Source organism: Carcharodon carcharias, chromosome 7 (genome assembly GCF_017639515.1).
Source record: "Carcharodon carcharias isolate sCarCar2 chromosome 7, sCarCar2.pri, whole genome shotgun sequence".
In the NCBI taxonomy this organism is placed as follows: Eukaryota; Metazoa; Chordata; class Chondrichthyes; order Lamniformes; family Lamnidae; genus Carcharodon; species Carcharodon carcharias.
Window position 1 is genome coordinate 138,459,117 of NC_054473.1, and position 26,312 is coordinate 138,485,428.

A 26,312-nucleotide genomic window follows, 5' to 3' on the forward strand; every position below is an offset into this window, starting at 1 on the left:
GTCATTAATGCATTGTTATTTGTGGGACCTTCCAAACTGCTTTCTGTGTTTGCTACAATATAGTTGTACCTAGTGAAAACTAGTCAATTAGTTATAAAATGCCTTGGGAAATTGAGGCTGTGAAAGGCTCTGTATAAATGCAATTTCAGTAGTTTTGTTCTTGCAGCTAGTATCAGACCTGGCTATGATATTGTCATATTGCTCAACATGCAGAGGGCATTTTCCACCAAGGAAACTGGATAGCTATTATGAGGGAGAATCCAAGCCTGGGTGATCAATAGGGTGCTACACCTGATTCTGTTGACTTCTACGCAAATGTCCTTTAATATTTGCCTACTCTGTCTGTACTGTCCAATTAGAGCTGCTTTGGAAGAACTATTTAGGGGTAACAAGGGGCAGGGTGGGGTTAGGAGAAAATTTAAGCTTGTTGTAGATGGATTGTATCTATTAAAGCTGCCCAACTGCCAGGGAAGAAAAAAATTTGAGGAAGTTTATAAAGACTTCCCTAATTTGGGTAAAGCCTCTCGAGTGCTGGTAATGTAACTACAATTGTAATGTTAATGCACTCTAGAGAAACACTATAATTCTGCAAATTCTGAAATGTTCAAACTTTATTTCCAACTAATACTTCTATATATTAAAACGTTGCAGATTTAGCAAATGCCAGAAAATTACCTCTGCATTTAAAAATAAAATTACTGCGGATTTACATTAACAATTTTGTAAGCTATGAGAGACAAGAATTCTCTTCATTCAGGAAGAAAATCATTTAGCTCTTAATTCAAGAGCACTTTCAAAGCAGCATCTCTCTTTTTGGGACTTTGGGACCTAGATTTGAAACCACAGTGTGGAAGAGCCTCATTCAGAATTGTATGCTGAAACTCTTGACTTAGGAACCAAAGTTTTAGAAATTAATACTTTTTAAAAAATCTTTTCCAGAATATAAAGTGGACTAGAGAAGTTCGAGCAGGTGTACACTTGACTTGGTAGTGAAGCTGGCACAAGTAATGAACCCTTTCTGGAGCATGTCTACAAGTTCTGCACGAAAGGTAATAGAAAAACATTTGTCACAAGTGTATTAATAAGAATTTAAAAATTGACCAAGACCTACCTTCATTTTGGAGGAGAGCAAGGAATGCACAAAACCAGGCCTAGTGTTTGAAAATATGAACAAATACTTCTGGCTTGTGCAAGTTTTTCTGTATTTTAAGAAAGCTTAATTAGGATTTATCCATGTTACCAGATATTAAAATAACTGCATTTTCACGTGTAATGCTTGTCTGAATTGCTGACTACTTTATTTCTGAGCTTTTGGAGCAATAGTGATAGATGACTTGATTACAGTGCAATTACCATACTCTGTAGGACACACATAGTAAGTCTCCCTTATGGATTGCACATTTATCTAGATTTGCGATAAGTAAAATCTGTCAGTTCACTTCCTTCCCATTACCAAAAATGCCTTTTCAGATTTGAGTAGTTATATTGTAAGGTGGGAACATATATGATCAATGGGAGGGTTGATGGGAGGATTTAAGCACAATTTACCTTCTCATTCAAGAACTTTTTTTTTAATACTTGTCCTGCATATTTTTGGCCTGCTTTGAGGTTACCACTTGTGTCATCCTTGCCAAAAGTTAATGAGGAAGGATTGATCGGGACATTCCATCCTTTCTCACTTCCAAGAATATGCCAACGTTCCTATCACAATCTCTAGAGCTGCTAATTTTGTTTTTTTCAACGCCATGTATAAATATATGCAGCATGATTTTAAAGTAATACTTGAGTGATGCAGGACACTGAATTTTAAAATATAATATATGGTAATGATCTTGTGTTATAAAGAAATCTGACAGTGAAGAAAGAGGTTTGTCTGGAGAACAGAAGACCAGCCCTCCACGATCTTCAACAGCCAAGAAACAGTTGCCCTCCATACCAAAAAATGCTGTTCCTGTGACTAAACCCATTTCTCCTGTCACATCGACACAGTCGACTAATGGAACACATGCATCATATGGCCCCTTCTACCTAGAATATTCTCTTCTTGCTGAATTGTAAGTAGCCCTCTTACTATCTTTACTGTGGTTCCAGATGTGCAGATCAGTGTATCATGTGATTATATGCTTTGTTCAGTTTGATAAATTTTAATCTGTTCTCCCGTTGAAATTCATGTAAATGAGGTAACCAAAATTCAGTTGAGAAGGCTGGCTATTGATACTTTGAATAGTGGCAAGTTTCCTTTTGTGGTTTATTTGGGCAGTGTTCTAAATTTCAGCTATATCTTCAGAGTAGCCCTGACATCTCCAACCTGACTGTTGTAATCGATGTGTTGGAGTTGGCATTTTTTAAACTTGAGATTGGGGTTGGGTGTTCATTTGACTTTGCTGATGAGCAGAAGTCATTTTGTGCTTGAAATTTTAGAAATGTTTATATTTTATGTTTTGTAGTACCTTGGTTGTAAAACAGAAACTGCCTGGAGTTTACGTACAACCTTCGTATGGCTCTGCATTAAGTAAGTCTCATCATCATCATCATCATCATCTATGTAATCTGAGTGGTTTTGATTTTCATCTATTTGATTTACAATTTTCTTTGGAAAAATTAATTATTTCGTATGTCTCTTTTCAGTGTGGTTTGGGGTGATCTTTATAAGACATGGCTTATATCAGGATGGTGTATTTAAATTTACTATTTATATTCCTGACAACTACCCAGATGGAGACTGCCCTGTAAGTAATGTTCCTTTTCCACTTTTTTTTTCTTTTAGAATGCATAAATATTGCACATTTCATCTTAACATTTGCAACATGATTTAAGGTGAACATAATGAAATATACTAAGTCACAGAGCAATTTGTGCACTCGTGCTGTAGTAGGTACCAATGCACTGTATATTTTTAAAGCTGCTTTATTTGAGTAGCACAAAATAATGCTTCATTTAGATCACCACCATCTCCAGTCAACTGACTATATTGTTTTTCATCATTCCCCACAGTCAGCTAAAGTGAGGAACAAAATAACTTGTCTGAGTGCAGTAAGCAAGAATGCAGCTGATTCAGAATGAAATTATTTCTTCCTCCACTCTTTCAAATTGCCATGTTTGTCTCTCTCCTCTGCCTTCCTTTGGGTGCTGTGGATGAGGCCTCTTGAGATTATGCTTTATGCAAAAAAGAGCTTGACCATTGACAGCAGGTCTACTGTTAATCTGAGGGCTGTCAACAATTACTCTGGTTGTGTTTGTAATTTAGCTATGTTGATCTACACTTCTAAAGCCTGAAAATCAGTTGTACTTCCTGGTTTTTGGCCAGTCAGGGGCTTAATTGCCAATTTAGGGCCCTACTTTTAAAATGACTTGTCTAACACGTAGGCAGAGAAAAGTTGGTAAGAGAAACATGTTTAAACAAACTTTTAAAATAAGAGCTTAGAAATGGGTTACATTAGAACCCAACTGTTCTGAGTACTGGTTTCAAATCTAGTTAATGCTATTTGTTTCTGCGTTGATTTCTACCATATGAAGTTGGAGTTCTGTGTATGCATGTTTGCAGAATACAGTCAGCTGGCATCTGAAGTGTGCATGGTTCAGTGTTTGGAATATCCTATCAGAGTATCTGATCTCAAAATAATTCAATATTAAGTGACTGCTTTTTAGTTGGATTAGCTGGGAACTTTTCAAATTTGGGCTTCATATTGGATGCGATATATGGAGCTCTGTGCAGAGCCACAAGCTTGTAACGGTCAGTTCTGGAGATTGTTTAATACTCTTCACAGAATCACAATTGTTACTGTGTAGAAGGAGGCTATTCGGCCCATTGTGTCTGCACCAGCTCTCTGAACATTTTAACTTAGTGCCAACCTCCTGCCTTTTCCCTGTAATCCTGCATGTTGTGTCTATTTAAATAATCATCCAATGCCCTCTTGAATACCTCAATTGAACCTGCCTTCACCACACTTCCAGGCAGTGCATTCCAAACCCTAACTACTTGCTGAGTTTTTTCTCACCTTGCATTTACTTCTTTTGCAAAACACTGGAAAATTGTGCCCCCTAGTTCTCGATATGTTTACAAGTGGGAACAGTCTGTCTATTCTATCCAGACCCCTCATGATTTTGAAAACTTCCATTAAGTCTTCTCTTAGCCTTCTCCTCTCCAAGGAAAAGAATCTCAACTTCTCCAATCTTTCCTCATAACTGAAGTGTCTCATCCCTGGAACCATTCTTGTAAATCTCTTCTGCACTCTCTCCAAAGCATTCACATCCTTCCTGCAGTGTGGCGCCCAGAACTGTACACAATACTCCAGCTAAGGTCTAAGCTTTGTCTTATACAAGTTCATCATAACCTCCTTGCTATTGTATTCTGCCCCTATTAATGAAGCCTAGTTTACTGTACCCTTTAGAAATAGCTCTCTACCTGTCCTGCCATCTTAAAGGATTTCTGTACATATACACCCAGGCCTTTTTGCTTCTGCACACCCTTTAGAGTAGTATAAAAACAAAAAAACTGCGGATGCTGGAAATCCAAAACAAAAACAGAATTACCTGGAAAAACTCAGCAGGTCTGGCAGCATCGGCGGAAAAGAAAAGAGTTGACGTTTCGAGTGCTCATGACCCTTCGACAGAACTTGAGTTCGAGTCCAAGAAAGAGTTGAAATATAAGCTGGTTTAAGGTGTGTGGGGGGGGGGGCAGAGAGAGAGAGAGAAGTGAAGGGGGTTGCTGTGGTTGTAGGGACAAACAAGCAGTGATAGAAGCAGATCATCAAAAGATGTCACCAACAATAGAACAAAAGAACACATAGATGTTAAAGTTGGTGATATTATCTAAACGAATGTGCTAATTAAGAATGGATGGTAGGGCACTCAAGGTATAGCTCTAGTGGGGGTGGGGAGAGCATAAAAGATTTTAAAATATTTAAAAATAATGGAAATACGTGGGAAAAGAAATATCTATATAATTTATTGGAAAAAAGGAAGGGGGAAACAGAAAGGGGGTGGGGTTGGGGGAGGGAGCTCAAGACCTAAAGTTGTTGAATTCAATATTCAGTCCGGAAGGCTGTAAAGTGCCTAGTCGGAAGAAGAGGTGTTGTTCCTCCAGTTTGCGTTGGGCTTCACTGGAACAATGCAGCAAGCCAAGGACAGACATGTGGGCAAGAGAGCAGGGTGGAGTGTTAAAATGGCAAGCGACAGGGAGGTTTGGGTCATTCTTGCGGACAGACCGCAGGTGTTCTGCAAAGCGGTCGCCCAGTTTACGTTTGGTCTCTCCAGTGTAGAGGAGACCACATTGGGAGCAACGAATGCAGTAGACTAAGTTGGGGGAAATGCAAGTGAAATGCTGCTTCACTTGAAAGGAGTGTTTGGGCCCTTGGACGGTGAGGAGAGAGGAAGTGAAGGGGCAGGTGTTGCATCTTTTGCATGGGCATGGGATGGTGCCATAGGAGGGGATTGAGGAGTGGGGTGTGATGGAGGAGTGGACCAGGGTGTCCCGGAGGGAGCGATCCCTACGGAATGCCGATAAGGGGGGTGAAGGGAAGATGTGTTTGGTGGTGGCATCATGCTGGAGTTGGCGGAAATGGCGGAGGATGATCCTTTGAATGCGGAGGCTGGTGAGGACGATAAGTGAGGACAAGGGGGACCCTATTATGTTTCTGGGAGGGAGGACAAGACGTGAGGGCGGATGCGCAGGAGATGGGCCGGACACGGTTGAGGGCCCTGTCAACGACCGTGGGTGGGAAACCTCGGTTAAGGAAGAAGGAGGACATGTCAGAGGAACTGTTTTTGAAGGTAGCATCATCGGAACAGATGTGACGGAGGCGAAGGAACTGAGAGAATGGGATGGAGTCCTTACAGGAAGCAGAGTGTGAGGAGCTGTAGTCGAGGTAGCTGTGGGAGTCGGTGGGTGTGTAATGGATATTGGTGGACAGTCTATCACCAGAGATTGAGACAGAGAGGTCAAGGAAGGGAAGGGAAGTGTCAGAGATGGACCACGTGAAAATGATGGAGGGGTGGAGATTGGAAGCAAAATTAATTCTGTTTTTGCTTTAGAGTAGTATCCTTTTTTTATTCGGAGAAGAAAAGAGTTGGCGTTTCGAGTCCTTTCTTGGACTCGAACTCAAGTTCTGTCGAAGGGTCATGAGGACTCGAAACGTCAACTCTTTTCTTCTCCGCCGATGCTGCCAGACCTGCTGAGTTTTTCCAGGTAATTCTGTTTTTGTTTTGGATTTCCAGCATCCGCAGTTTTTTTGTTTTTATCCTTTTTTTTATACTGTCTGTCCATGCTCTTTGTTCCAAAGTGTAACACCTCACGCTTCTCCACATTGATGGAGTGGCAGACGAATTTCAATGTGCCAATGTCCTTTTTGAAGTTCTACACTGCCTTCCTCAGTTTACAGTTCTCCCAAATTTTGTGCCGTCTGCAAACTTTGAAATTGTCCCGTGTGCACCAAGATCTAGATCATTAATATACGTCAGGAAAAGCAAGGGTCGCAATACTGTCCCCTGGGGAATTCCACTACAAACCACCTTCCAGCCTGAAAAATACCCATTAACCATTGCTCTGTTTCTTTTCCCTCAGCCATTTTTGTATCCAAGTTGCTACTGTCCCTTCTATTCCAAGACCTATAACTTTCCACTCGAGTCTGTGTTGTGTGGCACTGTAGAGAAAGCCTTTTGCAAGTCTTAGCTTTTGGTGTGGTACTTATTCAGATTATTGACTCAATTCCAGAGTTGCACAATTGATCTTGTTGAGGTACTCAGCATAATATCTAAAAGTTAAATGTGTGTTTCAATTGATCTCTGCAAAGTGGAAAATATAAAATGTATGAGCTACAGAAATTTTCGTTAACGTTTAGTCTTAACTGGTTTTAAAGCTTTTTGGCACCCTTTAGGGAAAAATGTGTTTCAAGTCAGTAATTTAATGTTCCTGCCAACATTTGCTGAGTTCAAAAGTTTGACTGTTGATGGAACCTATCCGTGCCGTACATTAATGTGAAAACTACTAGTGTAACTTTGTACTGGATCTGGTCTGATACCTGAACGCACAGAATCCAAGCAGTGAAACCCAGTATCTTATTGCTCCCCTACCAGGAGGTCATATGATACCGCTTCAAATTTGCATTGGTTGCTGTAAAGTCCGTATATTTAATACTTGGAGAGGTCAGAAGCTTCTGCTGACACTCTAACATTGAAAAATGACTGCTGGGGCCAGCAATTAAACCATGGTTGGTCTAACCCCAATGTCTAACCTCAGCCAGCAGATACCAGTCTCCAGTCAGTAACTGCAGTGTGAAACTTAAACCTTGGGGAGGGAGAAAGCTTCCATGAAGTAGTGTAACATTTGTTGGCATCAGAAGAATTAAAATAAACTAATTGTTTCATCTTTATGTTCTGCATTATTTTAGCGCTTGATGTTTGATATGCCAGTCTTCCATCCACTAGTAGACCCAACAACAGGAGAATTGGATGTAAAAAGAGCATTCACAAAGTGGAGGTTAGTACCTCAGAGATGAGCTTTGACCATGTAACCATGCCATCATTAAGATTGCCTATTTCCACCTCTAACTTTGCTCAACTGTGCTGCTAAAACCCTCATCCATAACTTTTATTACCCTCTGGACTTGACTATTCTAATGCATTCCTGGTCGATTCCTTGCTCCTTTATCTCTAATCTCCTCCAGCCCCAGAACCCTCCAAGATATTTGTGCTCCTCTAATTCTGGCCTCTTACATGTCCCTGATTTTAATTGTTCCACCATTGGTGGCTGCGCCTTAGCTCTGGAATTCCTGCTCTAATCCTCTCTGACTCTTTACCCTTCTTTCCTCTTTTTTAGATGTTCCTTAAAACCCATCTCTCTTATCAAGCTTTTGGGCATCTGCCCTAATGTTGCCTTCTGTAGCCCAGTTTTTAATTTTGTTTTATAATGCTTCTGTGAAATACCATGGAAATTTTAAAACATTGGATTGCAGTGCTGACTAATCTGTTTTAACAATGGACTTGAATGGAATCATTCATGGCTTTCCCTTCCATGGCAATAAATGTACATTGACATTTCCTGTTACAAAAATAATGCAAATTTGTCTGAGGTTTAACTTTGTGTTGATTTCTTTAATTCTCTGATGCTTCACAAGTTGTCTAAGGACCAGCTTCACACTCTGAAGCACATCTTTATTTATACTGACGCAAGTCTGTTAAGTTGTAGATAAAAGCAATGCAATTTCTTATCCCCATACCCTCAGAGCAGGTGGGAACTAGATTGCACACATGCTTCATGGCAGTGTGGGAAAATGTCTGAAGAAATTTGCCCCATTGCACACACTTCTTTCCTGAAGATTTTGTAGAAGATGCAAATGTAAATGATTTAATGCTATCTTGCTATGGTATTTTTCTTCCCACAGGCGGAATCATAATCACATCTGGCAGGTGCTGATGTATGCTCGCCGTGTATTCTACAAGATTGATACAGTTAATCCCTTGAACCCTGAAGCTGCAGTACTGTGAGTAAAAAATAAAATTGCTTTTTAAAAAAAACTGAGTTCTCTTAAACTAGTGCTCCTAAACTAGTGCTAATGTAACCGACTGTTGGTTTGAAACAATTAGGAATAAATGAATTGAGTTGTTTGAAATAATTAACTTTGTTCACAACAGTTAATAGTTTTCTGTAGCTTGATGAACTATATTTTTCAAAAGTTTGTGTTTATAGTAAACTTGGAAAAATATTGCTATAATTTCAGCAAGTAACTATTGCTTAGTAAACATCAATAGAAGCTGATATATGGCGCACATACAAGCCATTTGGACCAACCAGTCCATGCTGTTGTTTACGCTCCTGTCGGCCACCTCCCATCTTTTCTCATCTAAATCTACCATTGTAATTATTGATTCCATTTTCCCTCATATGCTTGTCTAGTTTCCCCTTAATTGCATCTATACAGCTGGCTTCAACCACTCCTTGTGATAGAGTTCCACATTCTTTTTTCCATTCTTTGTGAAGAGCCTAGCTCTAATTTTAAGATTGCTCCCCTTGGTTCTGGATTCCCTCACCAGAGGAAACAGCTTGCCTTTACCTACTTTATTGAATTGATTCATCATTTTAATCACCAAGTTACATCACCCCTTAACCTTCTAAACTCAGGAGAATACAAACCAATCTTATGCAACCTGTCCTCATAACTTAATCTTGTTCTGGCCACAACAGAATGTTGTATTCCTGATGGGGTCAAACCAAGACTACTGATATATTATTTCCTCTCCTTTGTATTCCAAACCTCCTTTGGAGGTAAAGGCTAACATTCCATTTGCCTTCTTGATTACTTTTTGTGTGCCTGACTGTCCAAATTACTTACTACAGTTCCTAGCCTCTCAGCATAAAGAGATCATTTTGATTCATCTTTCATGGATCCAAAATAGATAGTGTCGCATTTCTCCACATTGAATAGACAATGCTGTAGCAGATAGAGTTCAATCTGTCCAAATCCCTTTGTAAAACTTCCTGCTCTTGTGGTGATTTGGCACCAGAACACACTCATCAAGTTGTTACAAGGTTTAAAAAATATTATTGACCAATGAATGGGATATTAATGTACCTCCTTAGCAAAAAAAAAAGTTGTCTTCAGAGAAAAAAATTAAAAATAGCCAAATTTTGTCAGATGTTGATTTGAAATTTTGCTTTGGAACATCCTGCCCTACTTGTAACAAGGTACATTACCATAACACAACTAAGTTGTGTAAGTGGGTGTTAAGACCAATGTAGTTGGTAAAGCGGAATTATTTAAAAATCCCAAAGGGAAACTTTAAACAACTGTCATAACTTATAATTTTAAGTGTTATGTTTGAAATGCGACTCTAAATTCAGGAATCAGACCATCAGCTCTTGAGGTTTTACATTAAACTAATTGAAACATTTCATTAATTTACACAGGCTAAAATATATGCACATGGCCACAAATTACTGTCATAACTTTTAACATATTCCCAAACTAATCTCCATTAAGGCAACAGCAACCTATGGACTTAACCAAACACCAAACAAAGCATTTTCACCTTACAAATTCAAAATGAGGTTCTTTCACTATGGAGCCAGTTGGAGGCTTGCAGTTGCCTTTTGATCTTACATTGCCTCTTCTCTGCACACTCAAAAACTGCTGAAGGTATACCCACCACCACTGATTTGAATTCTTATTGTCTCACCAGCCTCTTTCAACTTCATCTTTTAACAATGAAATCCCTTTCATTGTACTGATTTTATTAGCAATATAAACGTATTGCTTGGTAGCTGCTAGAAAGGCATCAAGTTTTCACCTCACTTCTTGAATACTCTATTCAAAAAATGCAAATACACTCTACTTCTCTGTTTACGTCTCAAACTAGTACATTTCAAAGCATCCAGACTAGCTGGCTTTAATCCAATTAAGACATACCTGCAGACTAACCTCTATTTAAAATAAACATATTTTCCAAAATATATATATTATTAGCTTCATGACAGTGGGCATGCACTATTAATTTATTTTGCATTCCAAGATATGTGCAACCTCATTTGTGAATTAGGGGTTGTTACTTGCACAAAGAATCTTTTTGCCTTTCTATGCAAGTCATACAAAACATAGAATTATTAAAGAAAAACCTGGAAAGCTTTTGTGAGAACATGAATAAATTAAACTTATAAAAACAAGACCACAACTTTAAGCATTGCTTTTCAATTTTTCAAGGTTTGTTTGATAGAAGCCACCCTATTTGTCAAACTGAGTTTATAAATTCCTTTCCAGATATGAAAAAGATATCCACTTGTTCAAAAGCAAAGTAATTGATAGTGTGAAACTATGCAACAGTCGCCTCTTTGATCAACCTAAGATGGATGACCCTTATGCAATTAGGTAAGCTGCGATTGATTGGGATAACTTCACAGCAAGATGGTGTTTATTGTATCTAACCTGCTTTTTGATGTACATTTTAATGCTTCATGTGACTTATGGTTTCATATTTAGGAATATTGTGAACACATAGGTAAAATAGGTTTAAAAAAATGTTTCAATCAAACTTTTTGAAATTCAAGTTTAGAGTTTTAGGATTTTTCCAGGTATGAATGATATTCAAACATTATATGGAGTGATCTTCCCTCTTTATGAAATCAGAAATGGGCATGTTCATTGATTGCTCAATGTTTAGTTAATGAAATAGTCCACGCTGACTCTGTACAGTATTGGTCTCCTTATTTAAAGAAGTTGGAAGCTGTTCAGAGAATAATACCTGGAATGGGAGGATTATCTTTTGAGGAAAGGTTGGACAGGCTAGGCTTGTATCCACTGGAGTTTAGAAGAGTAAGAGATGACTGGATGGAAACATAAATGATCCTGAGGGATCTTGACAGGGAGGATGTGGAAAGGATATTTCCTCTTGTGGGAGAATCTAGAACTAGGGGGTCACTGTTTTAAACATAAGGGGTCGCCCATTGAAGACTGAGATTAGAGGGTTTTTGAGGGTTGTGAGTCTTTGGAAATCTCTCCTCAAAAGGCGGTGGAAGCAGAGTCTTTGAATATTTTTAAGGCAGAGCTAGAGAGATCCTTGATAAGCAAGTGGATGAAAGGTATCTGGGGCTGGTTGGGAATATGGAGTTGAGGTTGTAATCAGATCAGCCATGATCTTATTGAATGGCAGAGCATGCTTGAGGGGCCAAGTGGCCTACTCCTAATTCTCATGTTCATACAGCATGCAGCAAGATCTGGAAAACATTGGGCTGATAATTGGCAAGTAACATTTATGCCACAAGTGTAGGGCAATGACCATCTTCAACAAGAGAGAATCTGACCCTCTTCCTTTGGTATTCAATGGGATTACCATTGCTGAATTGCCCACCTTCAGTATCCTTTTGGTGAGGGTCAGCATTGATCAGAAACTTAACTGGACCAGCCACATTAATACTATAGCTTAAAAAAAAAGGTTAGAGGCTGGAAATTATGTGGCATGTAACTGGTGAGTAACTCACCTACTGACTCCCCAAAGCTTGTCTACCATCCACAGGCACAAGTCAGGAGTATTATGGAATACACTTCACTTGCCTGGACAAATTCACCTCCAACAACACCAAGAAGCTCAACACCATCCAGGACAAGGCTGCCTGGATGATTGGCACTCCATTTACCACTTTAAACATTCAGTCCCTCCAATATGGGCACAGTGTTAGTAGCATTGTGTACCATTTACAAGATGTGCTGCAGTAACTTGCCAAGGCTCCTTCACCAGAACCTTTCAACCTATACCATCTAGAAGGGCATAGGCAGCAGGTGCATTGGAACACCACTGCATGCAAGTGCCCCTCAAAGTCACGAGATCCTGATTAGGAAACATATATCGCCATTCTTTCTCTGCTGTGTCAAAATCCTGGAACACCCTGTCTAACAGCACTCTAGTTGTACCAATACTACAATAACTACAGTTCAGGAAGGTGCTCACCACCTCAAGGGCAATTAGGAGGGGCGATAAATGATGGGCTTGCCAATGATGTCCACATTCCATGAATGAATTTTAAAAACTTATTTATATAGTGCCTTTAATATAATGAAACATACCAAGGCACTTCATAGGACTATTACAGACCAAAGTATGACGCCAAACCACATGAGATATTGGATCAGAAGGCAAAAAGCTTGGCCAAAGAAATATAAGTTCTAAGGAGTGTCTTGAAGGAAGAAAGCGATGTAGAGGGGTATAGGGAGGGGGTTCCAGAGCTTTGGGCCCAGGGAACTGAAGGCACAGTCACCAATGATGGAGCAAATAAACTTGGGGATGCTCGAGACCAGAATTAGATGCGTACACATATCTGAGGGCTAGTGTTAGGGAGGAAATTAGTGATAAGGAGGAGTGAGGCCAAGGAGGGACTTGAAAACAAGGATGAGAATTTTAAAATCAAGGTGTTGCTTGACTGGAAGCTATTGTAATTCAGTGAGTACAAAAAAAATGGCTGCCATGCCTTTGTGGTCAGAATAGTTTCCCCATCAATAAGGCTCACACTTGATGAATGATCACTTTGAAAAGCATTCAAAACCAGTGGAAATCTACCAGAGCAGGGAGTTAATGACTTCAAAAGGGATTAAAGAAAAATTCTGATGTTCATATGCATGATGGGAAAACTGGGCTGTAACTTCCCATATTTTCTTCCAAAGCTTTTCACCTTGGAATCCAGCAATACATGAAGAAGCCAGAGAGAAGATGTTAACTCAGAAGGTAAATTCATTTCATTTCCTGCATCAAGTATGAGGAAATATTTTGCTGGTGAGTCTAGATATCACTTGACCCAGGTATTCCACTTTCCTGTGGCAAGCATTCTGCAAATATTCAAGCCTAATTCTTCATTTCTTGACACACTACTGCCTTGTGTGATTAGCTTCCAGTGTTACCCAGTGGGAAGCTCCTTGCTTGTTCAATTGCATTTGGCAATGTTTTGAAGTTTGAGAAAATGGCAACTTTTTAAAAATTCATGAAAAACTGAGGCACTTTTCGTGCTCATCAATCATTGTGCATAAAGCATTTTAATCTACTTTTTTAAGTTAAGTTTACTTTTGGTTTGATTGCAATCATTTTTCTGGAACAACATTCGCACTTCATTGTGTCAACATTGTGAAAAATAACCTCTTCACCCTCTCGGACTCTCTCATCCTTCCTAAAGTGTGACAACAACTGGATGCAGTACTCTAGTTGCAGCCTAACCAGAGCTTTATAAAGGTTCAGTATAACTTCCCCAAACTTTGTACTCAATACCTGTATTTATAAAGCCTAAGATCCCATATGCTTTGCCAACCACTCAATATCTCTGTGCCCTGCCAACTTCAAAGATCTGTGCACATACACCCTCAAGTCCCCCTGGTCCTGCATATTCTTTAGAACTGTGCTATTAAATCTATCTTGCCTCTCCCTATCCCTTCTGCAAAAATGCATTACCTCACTTCTCTGTATTAAATTCCATTTTTCACTTGTCTGGTCATTCTGCTAGCCTATCTACAACCTGTTGCAGTTGATTTCTATCATCACCGTTTGCCACTCCTCCAAATTTGGTGGTATCAACAAATTTGAAGTTTGAAATTTTACTCTGTATTCCAACATCCAAGTCACCACTGTCCATCAGCCTCCAGTCTGGAAAAAATAACTATTTCCTACAATTTTTTTTTTTGTCCTTGAGCCAAATTTTTTTTAATCTAAACTGACAGTGACTCCTATTCCTTGAGCCTTAATTTTGTTGATCAGCCTTTTCTGTTAAATGCATTCTTAAAATCCTCACAGACAACATCCATTGCATTTCATTCATCCACTCTCTCTGTCACTTCAAAAAGTTTCAATTAGTTGAGCACAATCTGCCTTTTACAAATCTGTGCTGGTTATACTTAATTAACTCAAATTGCTCCCAAGTGCCTGTTAGTTTTTTTTCCCCCTGATTTTTTTTAAAAACCTTCCCCACCTGTTGTTAAACTGACTGGTCTTTTGTTACTAGGACTTTCTTTACACTTTTTTTTCCTGAATAAAGGTGTCACATTTGCCACTTTCCAATCTTCTGGCATCTCCCTGTATTTGGGGAAGATTGGAAGACTTCTTTAAATTTTCACCCCAGCTCCTGAAAATCTGGCTGTAGTACCTCAATACCTACTCTCTCTCAACAAAAACAGAATTACCTGGAAAAACTCAGCAGGTCTGGCAGCATTGGCGGAGAAGAAAAGAGTTGACGTTTCGAGTCCTCATGACCCTTCGACAGAACTTGAGTTCGAGTCCAAGAAAGAGTTCAAATATAAGCTGGTTTAAAGTGTGTGTGTGTGGGGGGCAGAGAGATAGAGAGACAGGTGGGGTGGGGGGGGGGGGGGGGGGGGCGGTGGGGGGGTGTGTGATTGTAGGGACAAACAAGCAGTGATAGAAGCAGATCATCAAAAGATGTCAACGACAATAGTACAATAGAACACATAGGTGTTAAAGTTGGTGATATTATCTAAACGAATGTGCTAATTAAGAATGGATGGTAGGGCACTCAAGGTATAGCTCTAGTGGAGTTTTTTTAAAATTTTTTTATAATGGAAATAGGTGGGAAAAGGAAAATCTTTATAATTTATTGGAAAAAAAAAGGGAAGGGGGAAACAGAAAGGGGGTGGGGATGGGGGAGGGAGCTCATGACCTAAAGTTGTTGAATTCAATATTCAGTCCGGATGGCTGTAAAGTGCCTTGTCGGAAGAAGAGGTGTTGTTCCTCCAGTTTGCGTTGGGCTTCACTGGAACAATGCAGCAAGCCAAGGACAGACATGTGGGCAAGAGAGCAGGGTGGAGTGTTAAAATGGCAAGCGACAGGGAGGTTTGGGTCATTCTTGCGGACAGACCGCAGGTGTTCTGCAAAGCGGTCGCCCAGTTTACGTTTGGTCTCTCCAATGTAGAGGAGACCACATTGGGAGCAACGAATGCAGTAGACTAAGTTGGGGGAAATGCAAGTGAAATGCTGCTTCACTTGAAAGGAGTGTTTGGGTCCTTGGACGGTGAGGAGAGAGGAAGTGAAGGGGCAGGTGTTGCATCTTTTGCGTGGGCATGGGGTGGTGCCATAGGAGGGGGTTGAGGAGTGGGGGGTGATGGAGGAGTGGACCAGGGTGTCCCGGAGGGAGCAATCCCTACAGAATGCCGATAAGGGGGGTGAAGGGAAGATGTGTTTGGTGGTGGCATCATGCTGGAGTTGGCGGAAATGGCGGAGGATGATCCTTTGAATGCGGAGGCTGGTGGGGTGATAAGTGAGGACAAGGGGGACCCTATCATGTTTCTGGGAGGGAGGAGAAGGCGTGAGGGCGGATGCGCGGGAGATGGGCCGGACACGGTTGAGGGCCCTGTCAACGACCGTGGGTGGAAAACCTCGGTTAAGGAAGAAGGAGGACATGTCAGAGGAACTGCTTTTGAATGTAGCATCATCGGAACAGATGCGACGGAGGCGAAGGAACTGAGAGAATGGGATGGAGTCCTTACAGGAAGCAGGGTGTGAGGAGCTGTAGTCGAGATAGCTGTGGGAGTCGGTGGGTTTGTAATGGATATTGGTGGACAGTCTATCACCAGAGATTGAGACAGAGAGGTCAAGGAAGGGAAGGGAAGTGTCAGAGATGGACCACGTGAAAATGATGGAGGGGTGGAGATTGGAAGCAAAATTAATAAATTTTTCCAAGTCCTGACGAGAGCCTGAAGCGGCACCGAAGTAATCATCAATGTACCGGAGAAAGAGTTGTGGAAGGGGGCCGGAGTAGGACTGCAACAAGGAATGTTCCACATACCCCATAAAGAGACAGGCATAGCTGGGGCCCACCTGGGTACCCATAGCCACACCTTTTATTTGGAGGAAGTGAGAGGAGTTGAAGGAGAAATTGTTCAGCGTGAGAACAAGTTCAGCCAGACGGAGGAGAGTAGTGGTGGATGGGGATTGTTCGGGCCTCTGTTCGAGGAAGAAGCTAAGGGCCCTCAGACCATCCTGGTGGGGGATGGAGGTGTAGAGGGATTGGACTCTCTCTGTTGTTGGTTTCGACGTGCACCACAAATTCTGGCTCACTCCCTTCCCCCTACAGAATATTCTGCACCCTCTCAGCGCCAGGGTAAAGATCATCACAAAGGAGGCAATATACCATGCAGGACTCAAGATATTGCTATAATTATTGGATTTCTACTCTTTGCTGTTTTTCCCTCCTGTGCAGTCCCTTGCCCGTTAGTGCCATGGTCTGAACTGCACTCCTTCAAGGTGTCATCACGCCCAGCAGTCTCCAAAGTTGAGTGCCTGTTTCAGAGTGGCACACACTTAGACTTGCTGTCTCTTTTTGATCCCACAGATGGCTACCCATCTACTATCCTGAAGTCTTGCTGTCTGTGCCCACCTCCTGGAACGTAGGATCCAGGAAACACTTATCCTCCCTGATGCTCCACAGCGACTCCAGCTGTCCCTCAAGCTCCGAAATCCTGAGCTCCAGCTGGAGACGTTCTCTACACACATGTCACCCAAGGCATGTGAAAGGGTCCTGAAGTTCACACATGGCACAGGAAGTGCAAGCAACAGGTCTCAGATGCCCGTACTTGATCTTAAAAAAAACCTCTATTCTCTTGTTTTACAATCTAGTTACTACCTTATTTAAATTAATTTAATGTCTCTAGGAGTGCTTTGCGCTGATACTCTTATTAAAATTCATTTGCTGTTATACTTGCCCTGATTGACGTTTTTAATTTCCCAGCTCCTAATGTGAATGAATGCAGTAGTGCTGGGAGAGAGAAATACTCACGAACTTAGTCCTCCCTTTTCTCTAGCCTTACATCCTAGGCAGAAGAATGAATGTGCTCTGATCTCCAGCCTTCAGTTGACTAGGCCTCAAACTCTGAATTTTCCTTCCAAGTCTCTACACCTTTTTAAGATCCTCCTTAGTCTACCTCTGATCAAACATTTTTCACCTGTTCTCCTATCTCCTTATTGGTGGAAAATTTTGTTTTATAATGTGCCTGTGATGCACCTCAAATAATTTCACAAATGCAAGTTGTTGATCTAATATGCAAGTTTTTTTTAGCCCTATATTGTTGCTCCTCTCCCCACTTTAAAATAAACTTTAAATTTACCCCATCACTGCTTTTATTTCCTTTCAATTACTTTCTAATATGCTCATTTTTTATATATAGCATGAAAGATGATCTAGCTGTAAAATTTATTGTATTTAATTTACATTGTGCCTTGCTGCACCAGTTTGAATATATGTGCATTAAGTTACTAACTTTGTAAAGTTTAATAGATCATTTAAAAATAAATTTTCTTGTCTAGAGGAAGCCTGATGATCAGACCAAAAGCATGCACATGGCTGGCCTTTCCTGGGTAAAGCCTGGTTCAACACAACCTTTCAGCAAAGATGAAAACACCGTACAAACCTAGTACTTCCTAGCAACAGCACACCAGGCACTTTCCACCTGTGAAACATATGGCCCAGGTCAATTGGAATATAACTGTTTCCTGTTGGTGCAAATGTTGGACTTTATTTTAGCAGTGATTGTAAAAACAAAAGTTTTATATATATATATATATATAATCAAACTGCTGAAGACGGGGTTCCTTTTGTGTAATTATAAAATTTTAAACTCTTATTCAAGTTCAACTTTTAACTGAAAGTTTGTAAAACTTGCATTTTGGAGACCTCTATCTACTACCTACGTAATCTTGGCAATACAACTATCAATTATGTTGGGGTGGTTAACTAAATTGACTGCGTATGTCAGAAAGATGACACCATTTTGTAATACTGTTATGATGTAGAAATGTTTTTCATGTTTTGGGGCTGGTCTGTAGCATTTAAGATGTGAGTTTAGACATTCAATAATCCATTCAAATCAAAAACATTTTACATAGTGTATGACAGTGTTTAGCTGTTTTCATAAGTCATTTGGGTCTTCTAATGTAAATATATTGGTGTATAAATTTTGTACATAGCTTGTTGGGTTCTACAGTTAGTACTTTTGAGGTGAAACTTGTGCTAAACATGACAATAGTCCACTGGTGTACATTTTGGGCAGGCTGATCCAAGCTAAAGTAACAGATTGGTACAAACAGTGAGCCCCATTTCAGTGGTCTTTATATACCGTGTATGACTGTTTGAAGTAATTCAACTCAAAGAAGACGCCTTTTCCAATGTTGTTACATAGACATTTTCATGTTCTAATTATCTTATGCAGTAATACAGCATATTATGTTCATAAAATGCTGTTTTTGTCACATTGGATACCAATATTGGGGTGCATTTATGGGGGAAATAGTTGCTGGCCTAGCAACTGATGTCATAATGGCTTAACCCTTAAAATAAAAACAAGCTAAACTGTACCAACTGCTTTAATGTATTTGCCATGTGTGTGTCTGTGTATATTTTGCTATGTCATGGCACATTCTCGTAAGATCCAGTATGGCCTGCTGATTGCTGCAGCTGCATGTGCTAACCACCAGGTGGTGGTGCAATGCAAATCTTCTAGCTTTATCTTCAGCTCCTATGCCATCTTTTTGTTTATTTTTTTAGGTAAGTTAACTCTTCAAATAATTTTTAACTTTTCAGCTTTTGTTTAAGGGCTCCTGTTCTCTCAATCCTTAGCCCCACTCTTCAAAATCATGCCTTTTTTCCCTTTCGCACCCTGGCCTCAGCCTGCTTTGTTTCTTTTATCAGTAAGTGAGGCTTTCCTTGGCACTCTTTTCACCATACTCTTCACTGCAGTTATCGTTGCTCTGCATCTCTGTGCCCAGCAGTGTGGCAATCTTCACCATCTCTGCCCTTTGGCAGCTTGTTGTACCCCTTCCACAAAAACAATAATCTGGTTCTGTTTGTGGAATGCCCTCAAGTTTTTTGAATATGTTTAAGATTGCAATCTGCTCACAAGGTTAAATCTGCTACTTCTTTGATAAGACTGCCTTTAACTGTTTTCCACCCATCACCACACCCTTCCACAACCTCTAACTATGCTATCTCCTCTCCTTCACTCTTCACCTTTCTTATAATTTTTTGCAGCCTCAAGTGTTAGGGTTATCTTTTATTCACGTTGTATTATCCACTGCCATCTAATTCCACTTCACCTGGAAATTGCATTGATCAATGTGCAAAGCCACAGAGTTTTGCTACTGTATGAAATGATGGACAGGTTTACATAAGGCTAGCCAGCTCTTCAATGGCAACTTGAAAAATGCATCAGATGGTAGAAGTTCTGAAAAGATGACCAGTGAAGACCACATTCTCCATACTATATTCGGACTTCTAATGCATCAAATTAATGTGGTTATTTGGTCCAGAACTAGTTTTTGATATAGATATTGACTTTGTCCAAAAGGTTACATTAGCACTTATAATGGCTTTTACTGTGACACATGACTTATGTGCATGTGTAAGCTGGTCTTTTTCCAAGTTTAACAGCAGCATTATTTCCTTTTCTGCCTTAAGCCTTCACCATGTAGCAGGATCTTTCAAATTATCATAAAATCAACAGTTTGTCTTGTGGTTAAAGCAGTAAGATCTGATTGTGCACCAATCCACTTTCTATTTTCCCAAAACCCTGGTCTAGAAGCATTGGGAGAAAAATGAACACCAGCCAGATATGGAAACTGCACCTTGTTGAATCTAAAGGTAAGCAATTCCAATCTCCACTTTGGATAAAATTGCATCCATTAATATGGACTTTGAAGATCCTCCAAACACCACATCAGGATTTTTCCTTCTTAAAACTACTTGTGGTCCGATGTTTACAATAGCTAATTTCCTTTCCATGGAATGCTGCTGAGTGTTGTCCTGTTCTCGGTTATGTAAAATTTAGTCTTAAATCAGTCTTGGCAGTTGTCATTAATGCTTTTAAAAAACTTATGCAGCAAAGCAGCTCAGTATGTGAGTTAGTCTCTGAAAGATTGATGGATTAACATTCAGCCAGAGCTTCATTTCATAATCGCTGACTTGAGTTACACCCAAAATATTTTGCTTTCCTTTCTCCTGATTAACTGCTTATGCACTTGTGGTTTTGAGCTTTTCTTTCCATTTCTTTTACATCAATTAAGTTTGTGTTTCTCTTTAGTAAACCTCTCAATAAAATTTAGTTCCTTCAGAGTTTATTATAAAATTCTAAAATATTTATTCCTATTTTTCATTTATATCTGCCTCTTGTGATTTATACAATTTAACTTATTCTTCCTACTTTTACTCCGGAATATTGTTTTCCTTCACAATTGTAATAATTGGCAATGCTTTCTTATTTTGCAACCGAGGAGCAACTTGTGCAACACTGAAATGAGTCTGTGACGTAGAAAGGGAAATGATGTAATGGTGCAGGTGATTCAAATAGTTGGCCGTCATGAATTTCAACAGAAATATCAGTGGAAGTGTAAATTATAGCAATTTTGATTCTGGTCTACTTTAAAAATTGTGTACAGACTAAAATGTATACTTTTTGCTTATTAAAATATTGCTTGGTCCTAACAAACAAGTTTATACTTCAATGACATACAAGCTTCCTTCAGAAATGTACACTGATGCATACAAATATATTTAAAAAAAGATTTCACAACTTTTACAAAGCGATACAACACAGACAATTTTTAAAGAAACCAGTTATAATTGGCATAAATTAAATACTTTTGCAGATTAACAATTCTTTTAAAGCAAGTTTTGTCTTTAGTCACACTGGTGATGGGTACCTGTCTAAATGAGTAACCAGTCACATTGCAGTAATTCCCATATCATTTTTGGGTTCAATTCATTTCATTTATCACCAATTGTGGTATAATTAACTGAAGAGGTGATACATCTTATTTTTAACCCTCCTTGTAATCTTGTAAAAATGCAATGCAGAATTCTATGTTGAGAGAAAATGGGTTCTAGCGTTAGCACTGAATATGTAACCACATCAATCCCAAACCTTTAATGTCAATCTTTTGCATTAATTTAAAACTCCAAGTTTACAGATAATGTTGGAAAAAGAAAAACACAACTTTGAACAAAGCAAAACTTTCATCATGATTGAGCGAGCCTGCAATATGTGTATGCATATAATTGCTTCATGCAGAGTGGTGAACCTGTATTGTGTACATGGAGACCCAGATAAGACTTGCTTAACAAAGTCTGGTTACTATCAATCCCATGTTAACTATTTAATGGATCATGTTCATGGTTGCACACGTGGGTGACTTCCTAGCTCAGCTCTATCATGCCACAAGAGGAATTGATGAATAAAGTACAGATTGCTATCCTAACTTCCAACTAAATAAAATTAGCATATGGTTGAGCTCGATACTGTCAAAGCATTTCAGATGAAGTTGTCAGCGTTTTATGGAAACTAGAAATTAGTTTTCTAGTTAATTTCCTAGCAGCTAGCTTGAAGCATCATAGGCAAAGATCTGGAAACCAATTGCTTTGCTGCAGTTGGCAAAACTAAACTTGGGGCAGAAAATTAGAGGCTTGTTTAATCTCATTGTTTGATAAGAATTTTTTTTTAAAGTCCAAATAGTAATCTGCCTCAACTCTAATGTTGAAAAGATCTTGGGTACAATTTCCATCAGGTTTCCTTAATTTCCCATCGTAACTGCAATGACAACTAGAAAATCTGTTTTTTTGTTTCTCTGAAGTTATGGCAGGGGATCAGAAGAACCCCATGGGAATTATTGCTACACCTATCTGTCTTGGTCTATTGAATGCGTCCAAGTGATGGACTGCAATATCTGATGATGAGCAAATCAGGATACATTCCAAACTTTAAATATCATTCCATTTGTTTCCCTGATGACTCGTACTGACGCAGTTGTTCCTACCTGGTGCGATTAAGGCAGATCAGCTGGATTACTGGCTGCTGAAGCTTAATGATGTCGCCACCTAAATTCTACTTTTATCTGCCGATCAATGTAATCTATAGCTTTTGTCCACTTTTCATCTAACTGAATCCAACTGAACATTCTTGCTTCCAAACATTTTGATTTGTAATCCACTGACTGCAGTGAGCAACATTGGTTTGATTGCACATTGTGAATACTTTTAAACCAAAACCATCTGAACTGGGTTGATTTTCTAATTGCGCACCTATTCTCATATCACTTCAAAATGCATGAGCATTTTTTTAATATAGATTGAAGTTGGTATATTCTATATGAATCTACTTTTACTGGATGGGCTTACTGCTCATACTGTAATTGTACTTGTTCTGCCTTTGAAATTTCTGGAATACTTGGTGGAAAAGCATATGTGGAATTTGAATAGTTGGCATTCAAATTGTTACACTATTTTCTAGAAATTCTCAGTCACAGAGCTGGTCCCATTGTGGTCTGTGCTCTGCATACAACACTCAATGTCCTCCTTAATGCTGACCATGCTTGCCTTTCAAACACTATTTTGGTTACTGAATATTTCCATTTGCATTTCACCAACTAGGGAAAATCTCAAAGTGACATCATGGGACACAACGGATGAGCAAAAACGCCCACTTTTCAGCCTGGCCACATACCTTTTCGCTATCGTTGCAAGTGAGTGTACAAATGGTTAATAAAGGTTAATTGTTCTGAATGTGACCATGTGAGCCACAAAGGTAACCACTACTGCTTGAAAGAGAATGCACTGCAATTGGGAGGCCAGTTTGTGGCAGTAAGATATGAGATTTGCTGGCTATGTGGTTACTGTACTTGGGGGGAAAATACTTATTTATTGTGCCCAATTACCTATGAATGTGAAGCTGGATAATACAAGAATGGGACTGAAGGACATATACTTGGTGGATTCCCACTCAAACGATTGTTGGGGGCGGGGGGGGGGGGGTGGTATCACAGCAGTCCAGGTTAGAGGTATATTCAATCCAGTGTGTTCTCAGCCACTCCTGTTTGATATGGTCTGTAAATGGTTTTAGTCTTGTGTGTTTTGTCTGTTCATGGGAGTGATGATGGTGCTAGGTGTTCCTCACCCAAATTAGGGGGCGAAGCAAACATTTCATTGGGTGTGGCTGCTTCAGCTTGGTACTGGGCAAGCTGACACAACATCCATGGCAAAGTCTTAGGAGCACTGGCCACTGGGACGGAGCTGGCGTTTGTGAGGCCCTGGCCAGTGTGCTAATGTGGGCAATTTCACAGCAGCCAGATCATGCTAACATCCATTACACGGGACTGCAGCAATAGCAAAGTGTCAAAAGTGCTAGACTGAGTAGCACATTACGTGAAAAGCTCCATGACAGAGCCTTGGAATTCTGAGCTCCGGGGCATTGTGGTGGTGGGCTAATCACCAAATGATGGTTCTCACAAGGAAGGCACCATATGCAAAGGACTCTTTTTCTAAAGGGGTAGTGTGTGATATGGCAGTTGTCTTTATCCCCTTGATTCCAATTTTATCCATTTGATTCTTATTGGCCACAATACACACAAGGTTATTGCTAGCCTTTTTGTCTTTGCAACAGCTTATCTGATCATCTGGCTAATGTTGACTCAGCAAGACAGAGTTGTTTGTGATTCCGGATGTCCTTGATTTGATTCTTCAAATTGCATGTGCATGTCATCATCCAGGTCTAATGCAAAGTCTCCTTGAATCATGTAACACTGTTCAATTCTAGGCATCCTTTAATGTCCTGTGGTATAGTTTTAAGCAAAGGTTTGGTTGGGGCTGAAGAATAGAACCAATAGTTTGTAATCCTATAAACATACTGTTTGCACTAATTTTCATTCATGTATTTAAAGATAATTAAGTTCACTTCTTGGTGTCTATTCAACCCATCTGAAGATGAAAATATCATGTCATATTCTATTAAGCTAGAGTAATGTTTTTTGCTCTATTGGGGTCTCAGTCTATTTACCTAGATGTTTGATAGATAAAATGCACTGCTTCATGGGGAATGTGACGTCCATTTAGAATGATTAATATAACCAGCATGTAACTCCTGAGCATAACTCGAGTCATACAGACTCAATGTTAACTCTTTCTCGCTCCACAGATGCTGCTAGACCTGCTGATTTTTTTTCCCCAGCATTTTCTGTTTTTATATCAGATATCCAGCATCTACAGTATTTAGCTTTTATGTAATTGAGTATCTTTCTTTAGAGAAATAATCAGTCTACTGCTTAATTATGTTCACTCACTGTCTTATATTTGCAGTTTGGATCTTTTCACAGCTTGGAGCATCATTAGCATGCTACTCATACAGATCCTAACCCTCCAAACTAACTGAAGAACACACCTGCCAATTTGGGATATCCCATAATGTTAATCATAAGATAGAAATACATTTGTGCGCAAGCTATCTGCATACATAATGCATAACCTTTGTATTTTGGAAAGCTTTGTACATGGCAAATGAAAATTTAACTCTAGGAGTTTCTCTTTCACTACCCACAGTGCCCACATCTTCCCCCCCCCCCGCCACCCCCCCAACTTCTATTGGTTTCTGCAGATGTTACACAGAAAATGGGTTTGTGTGTTAAATGTACAACATTGAAACTCTGCTTTGAAAATAACTTGTCCTTATTTTTTAACTTTGTATGGTTTTCAAATACCCAGTTAAAATATTAAGATTTATCCACATGAATGTTAATGCTATAATTAAAATTTTGGTATGAAGAAATGCATGCTGTTCTAAGCCTGCTTTTTTTTCTTTCAGCTTTTAAAAAATAAAAAGCAATTTAAAAACATTTTTCAATGCTTCACAAACCTTTCTCTTAACCTAAAAAGCTCTTCAACTACTGGATTTGTGAAAAAGCAAGTTGCTTGTCAAAGCCAGAGATTGGATGCTGTGTTCAAAGCATCTGATCCTTCCTTGGTCACTTGCAATTTTTGATTTCCTACAGCTTGTGTTCACTGTCTGTATAGCTTTCATAAGCTTTTTAGAGCTTAGCTGTAATCCTCTCTGGTTTGCCTTCCAGGTTCTAAGATTCTCCTAGGATACATGTAGGGTAAAAGTCATGAAAGTTAGGACTAGCAAACTATTTCACAGCAATTGACGAGACAGTGATGCACCACAAACAGTATCAGTGAGATCCCCTGTCATTGGCTACATCCTGCAAACGTCTATATAATGCAGTGTGGTTCTCTTGACAAACCCTCTTAGCTGGCAAGTCACTGCCATCATCCAATGACAAGCCACGCTTCTTGGTTGGAGTTTCACCAGACTTAATCATACTGTTGATGTCTCTCAGTCTCTGCAGAAAAAGAGAAAGAAAGAACGTGTTATATTTTTGAGATGCAAAATATGGAAAATTTGCCTTGTTTGAGTAGAGTTCACAATTCTGAGTTGACTATTTGCTATTAAAGAAGGAATAGTAAAGGACGTAGTTACTGAGCAGCAGGGTGCTTAGACAAGGTGCCATGTAGGAAACAAACACTGGTACAGATTTGATGAGCCAAATGTCTAATTACAGTAGCTACTGTGAGAGGAACTATTAATCTTATTTTTCTCTTCCACATTTTTAGAAATCAGTTATACATCTGTTATAAAGCTATTTGCTCCAATGGTTTTCCCCTGAATACTTTGAATTTAAAAAGCCTATGAGGTGGTCAATGGGTTAGCTCGAGATGCCATCTCATGAAAAGAGTTGGATCTTGTACTAGGAACTGCCAGCCAAAGGATTGCTAAGCAGCTGATTGCCACTTGTATTGGTTGCAGAACGTTTGGTAGCTAGTGCTTGATTGGGAGTAAAAGAAGTTGAGGATTTTAAATGCTATTTAAATTTTTATTCATTTGCTGCTGGTAGGACTTTTGAAAGCATCAGGAGACTTTGAGACACTTTTGTCAAAACTTCATGAATATCAACATTTATCCTGGAAATTGAGGAATTCTCTTAAAGTGCATGCTATGTTACTTTACTTTTCAGAGAAAGGAAAT

General features: G+C 39.5%; 2 protein-coding genes across 10 annotated transcripts in view; one reads left to right on the top strand and one right to left on the bottom strand.

Moving 5' to 3' along the window:
- Nucleotides 1-18,825, top strand: part of LOC121279958 (akt interacting protein) — a 41,760-nt gene extending 22,935 nt beyond the window's left edge. For 5 of the 6 annotated variants that reach the window (XM_041191574.1, XM_041191575.1, XM_041191573.1 and 2 more), the window contains 9 exons: nt 940-1,049; nt 1,846-2,054; nt 2,448-2,512; nt 2,629-2,729; nt 7,389-7,477; nt 8,382-8,480; nt 10,752-10,859; nt 13,146-13,206; nt 17,779-18,825. In XM_041191574.1, coding sequence (XP_041047508.1) covers nt 1,008-1,049; nt 1,846-2,054; nt 2,448-2,512; nt 2,629-2,729; nt 7,389-7,477; nt 8,382-8,480; nt 10,752-10,859; nt 13,146-13,206; nt 17,779-17,886 — 882 coding nt within the window. In that variant the 5' untranslated portion in view covers nt 940-1,007 and the 3' untranslated portion in view covers nt 17,887-18,825. Of the gene's footprint in view, nt 1-939; nt 1,050-1,845; nt 2,055-2,447; nt 2,513-2,628; nt 2,730-7,388; nt 7,478-8,381; nt 8,481-10,751; nt 10,860-13,145; nt 13,207-16,807; nt 17,498-17,778 lie in introns of those variants that run through there. The other variant, XM_041191578.1, reaches the window with a different exon arrangement.
- Nucleotides 18,826-21,068: 2,243 nt separating this feature from the next.
- Nucleotides 21,069-26,312, bottom strand: part of rbl2 (retinoblastoma-like 2 (p130)) — a 304,767-nt gene continuing 299,523 nt past the window's right edge. For 2 of the 4 annotated variants that reach the window (XM_041191571.1, XM_041191568.1), the window contains one exon: nt 21,069-25,367. In XM_041191571.1, coding sequence (XP_041047505.1) covers nt 25,167-25,367 — 201 coding nt within the window. In that variant the 3' untranslated portion in view covers nt 21,069-25,166. Of the gene's footprint in view, nt 25,630-26,312 lie in introns of all 4 variants that reach the window. The other 2 variants (XM_041191572.1, XM_041191569.1) reach the window with 1 other exon arrangement.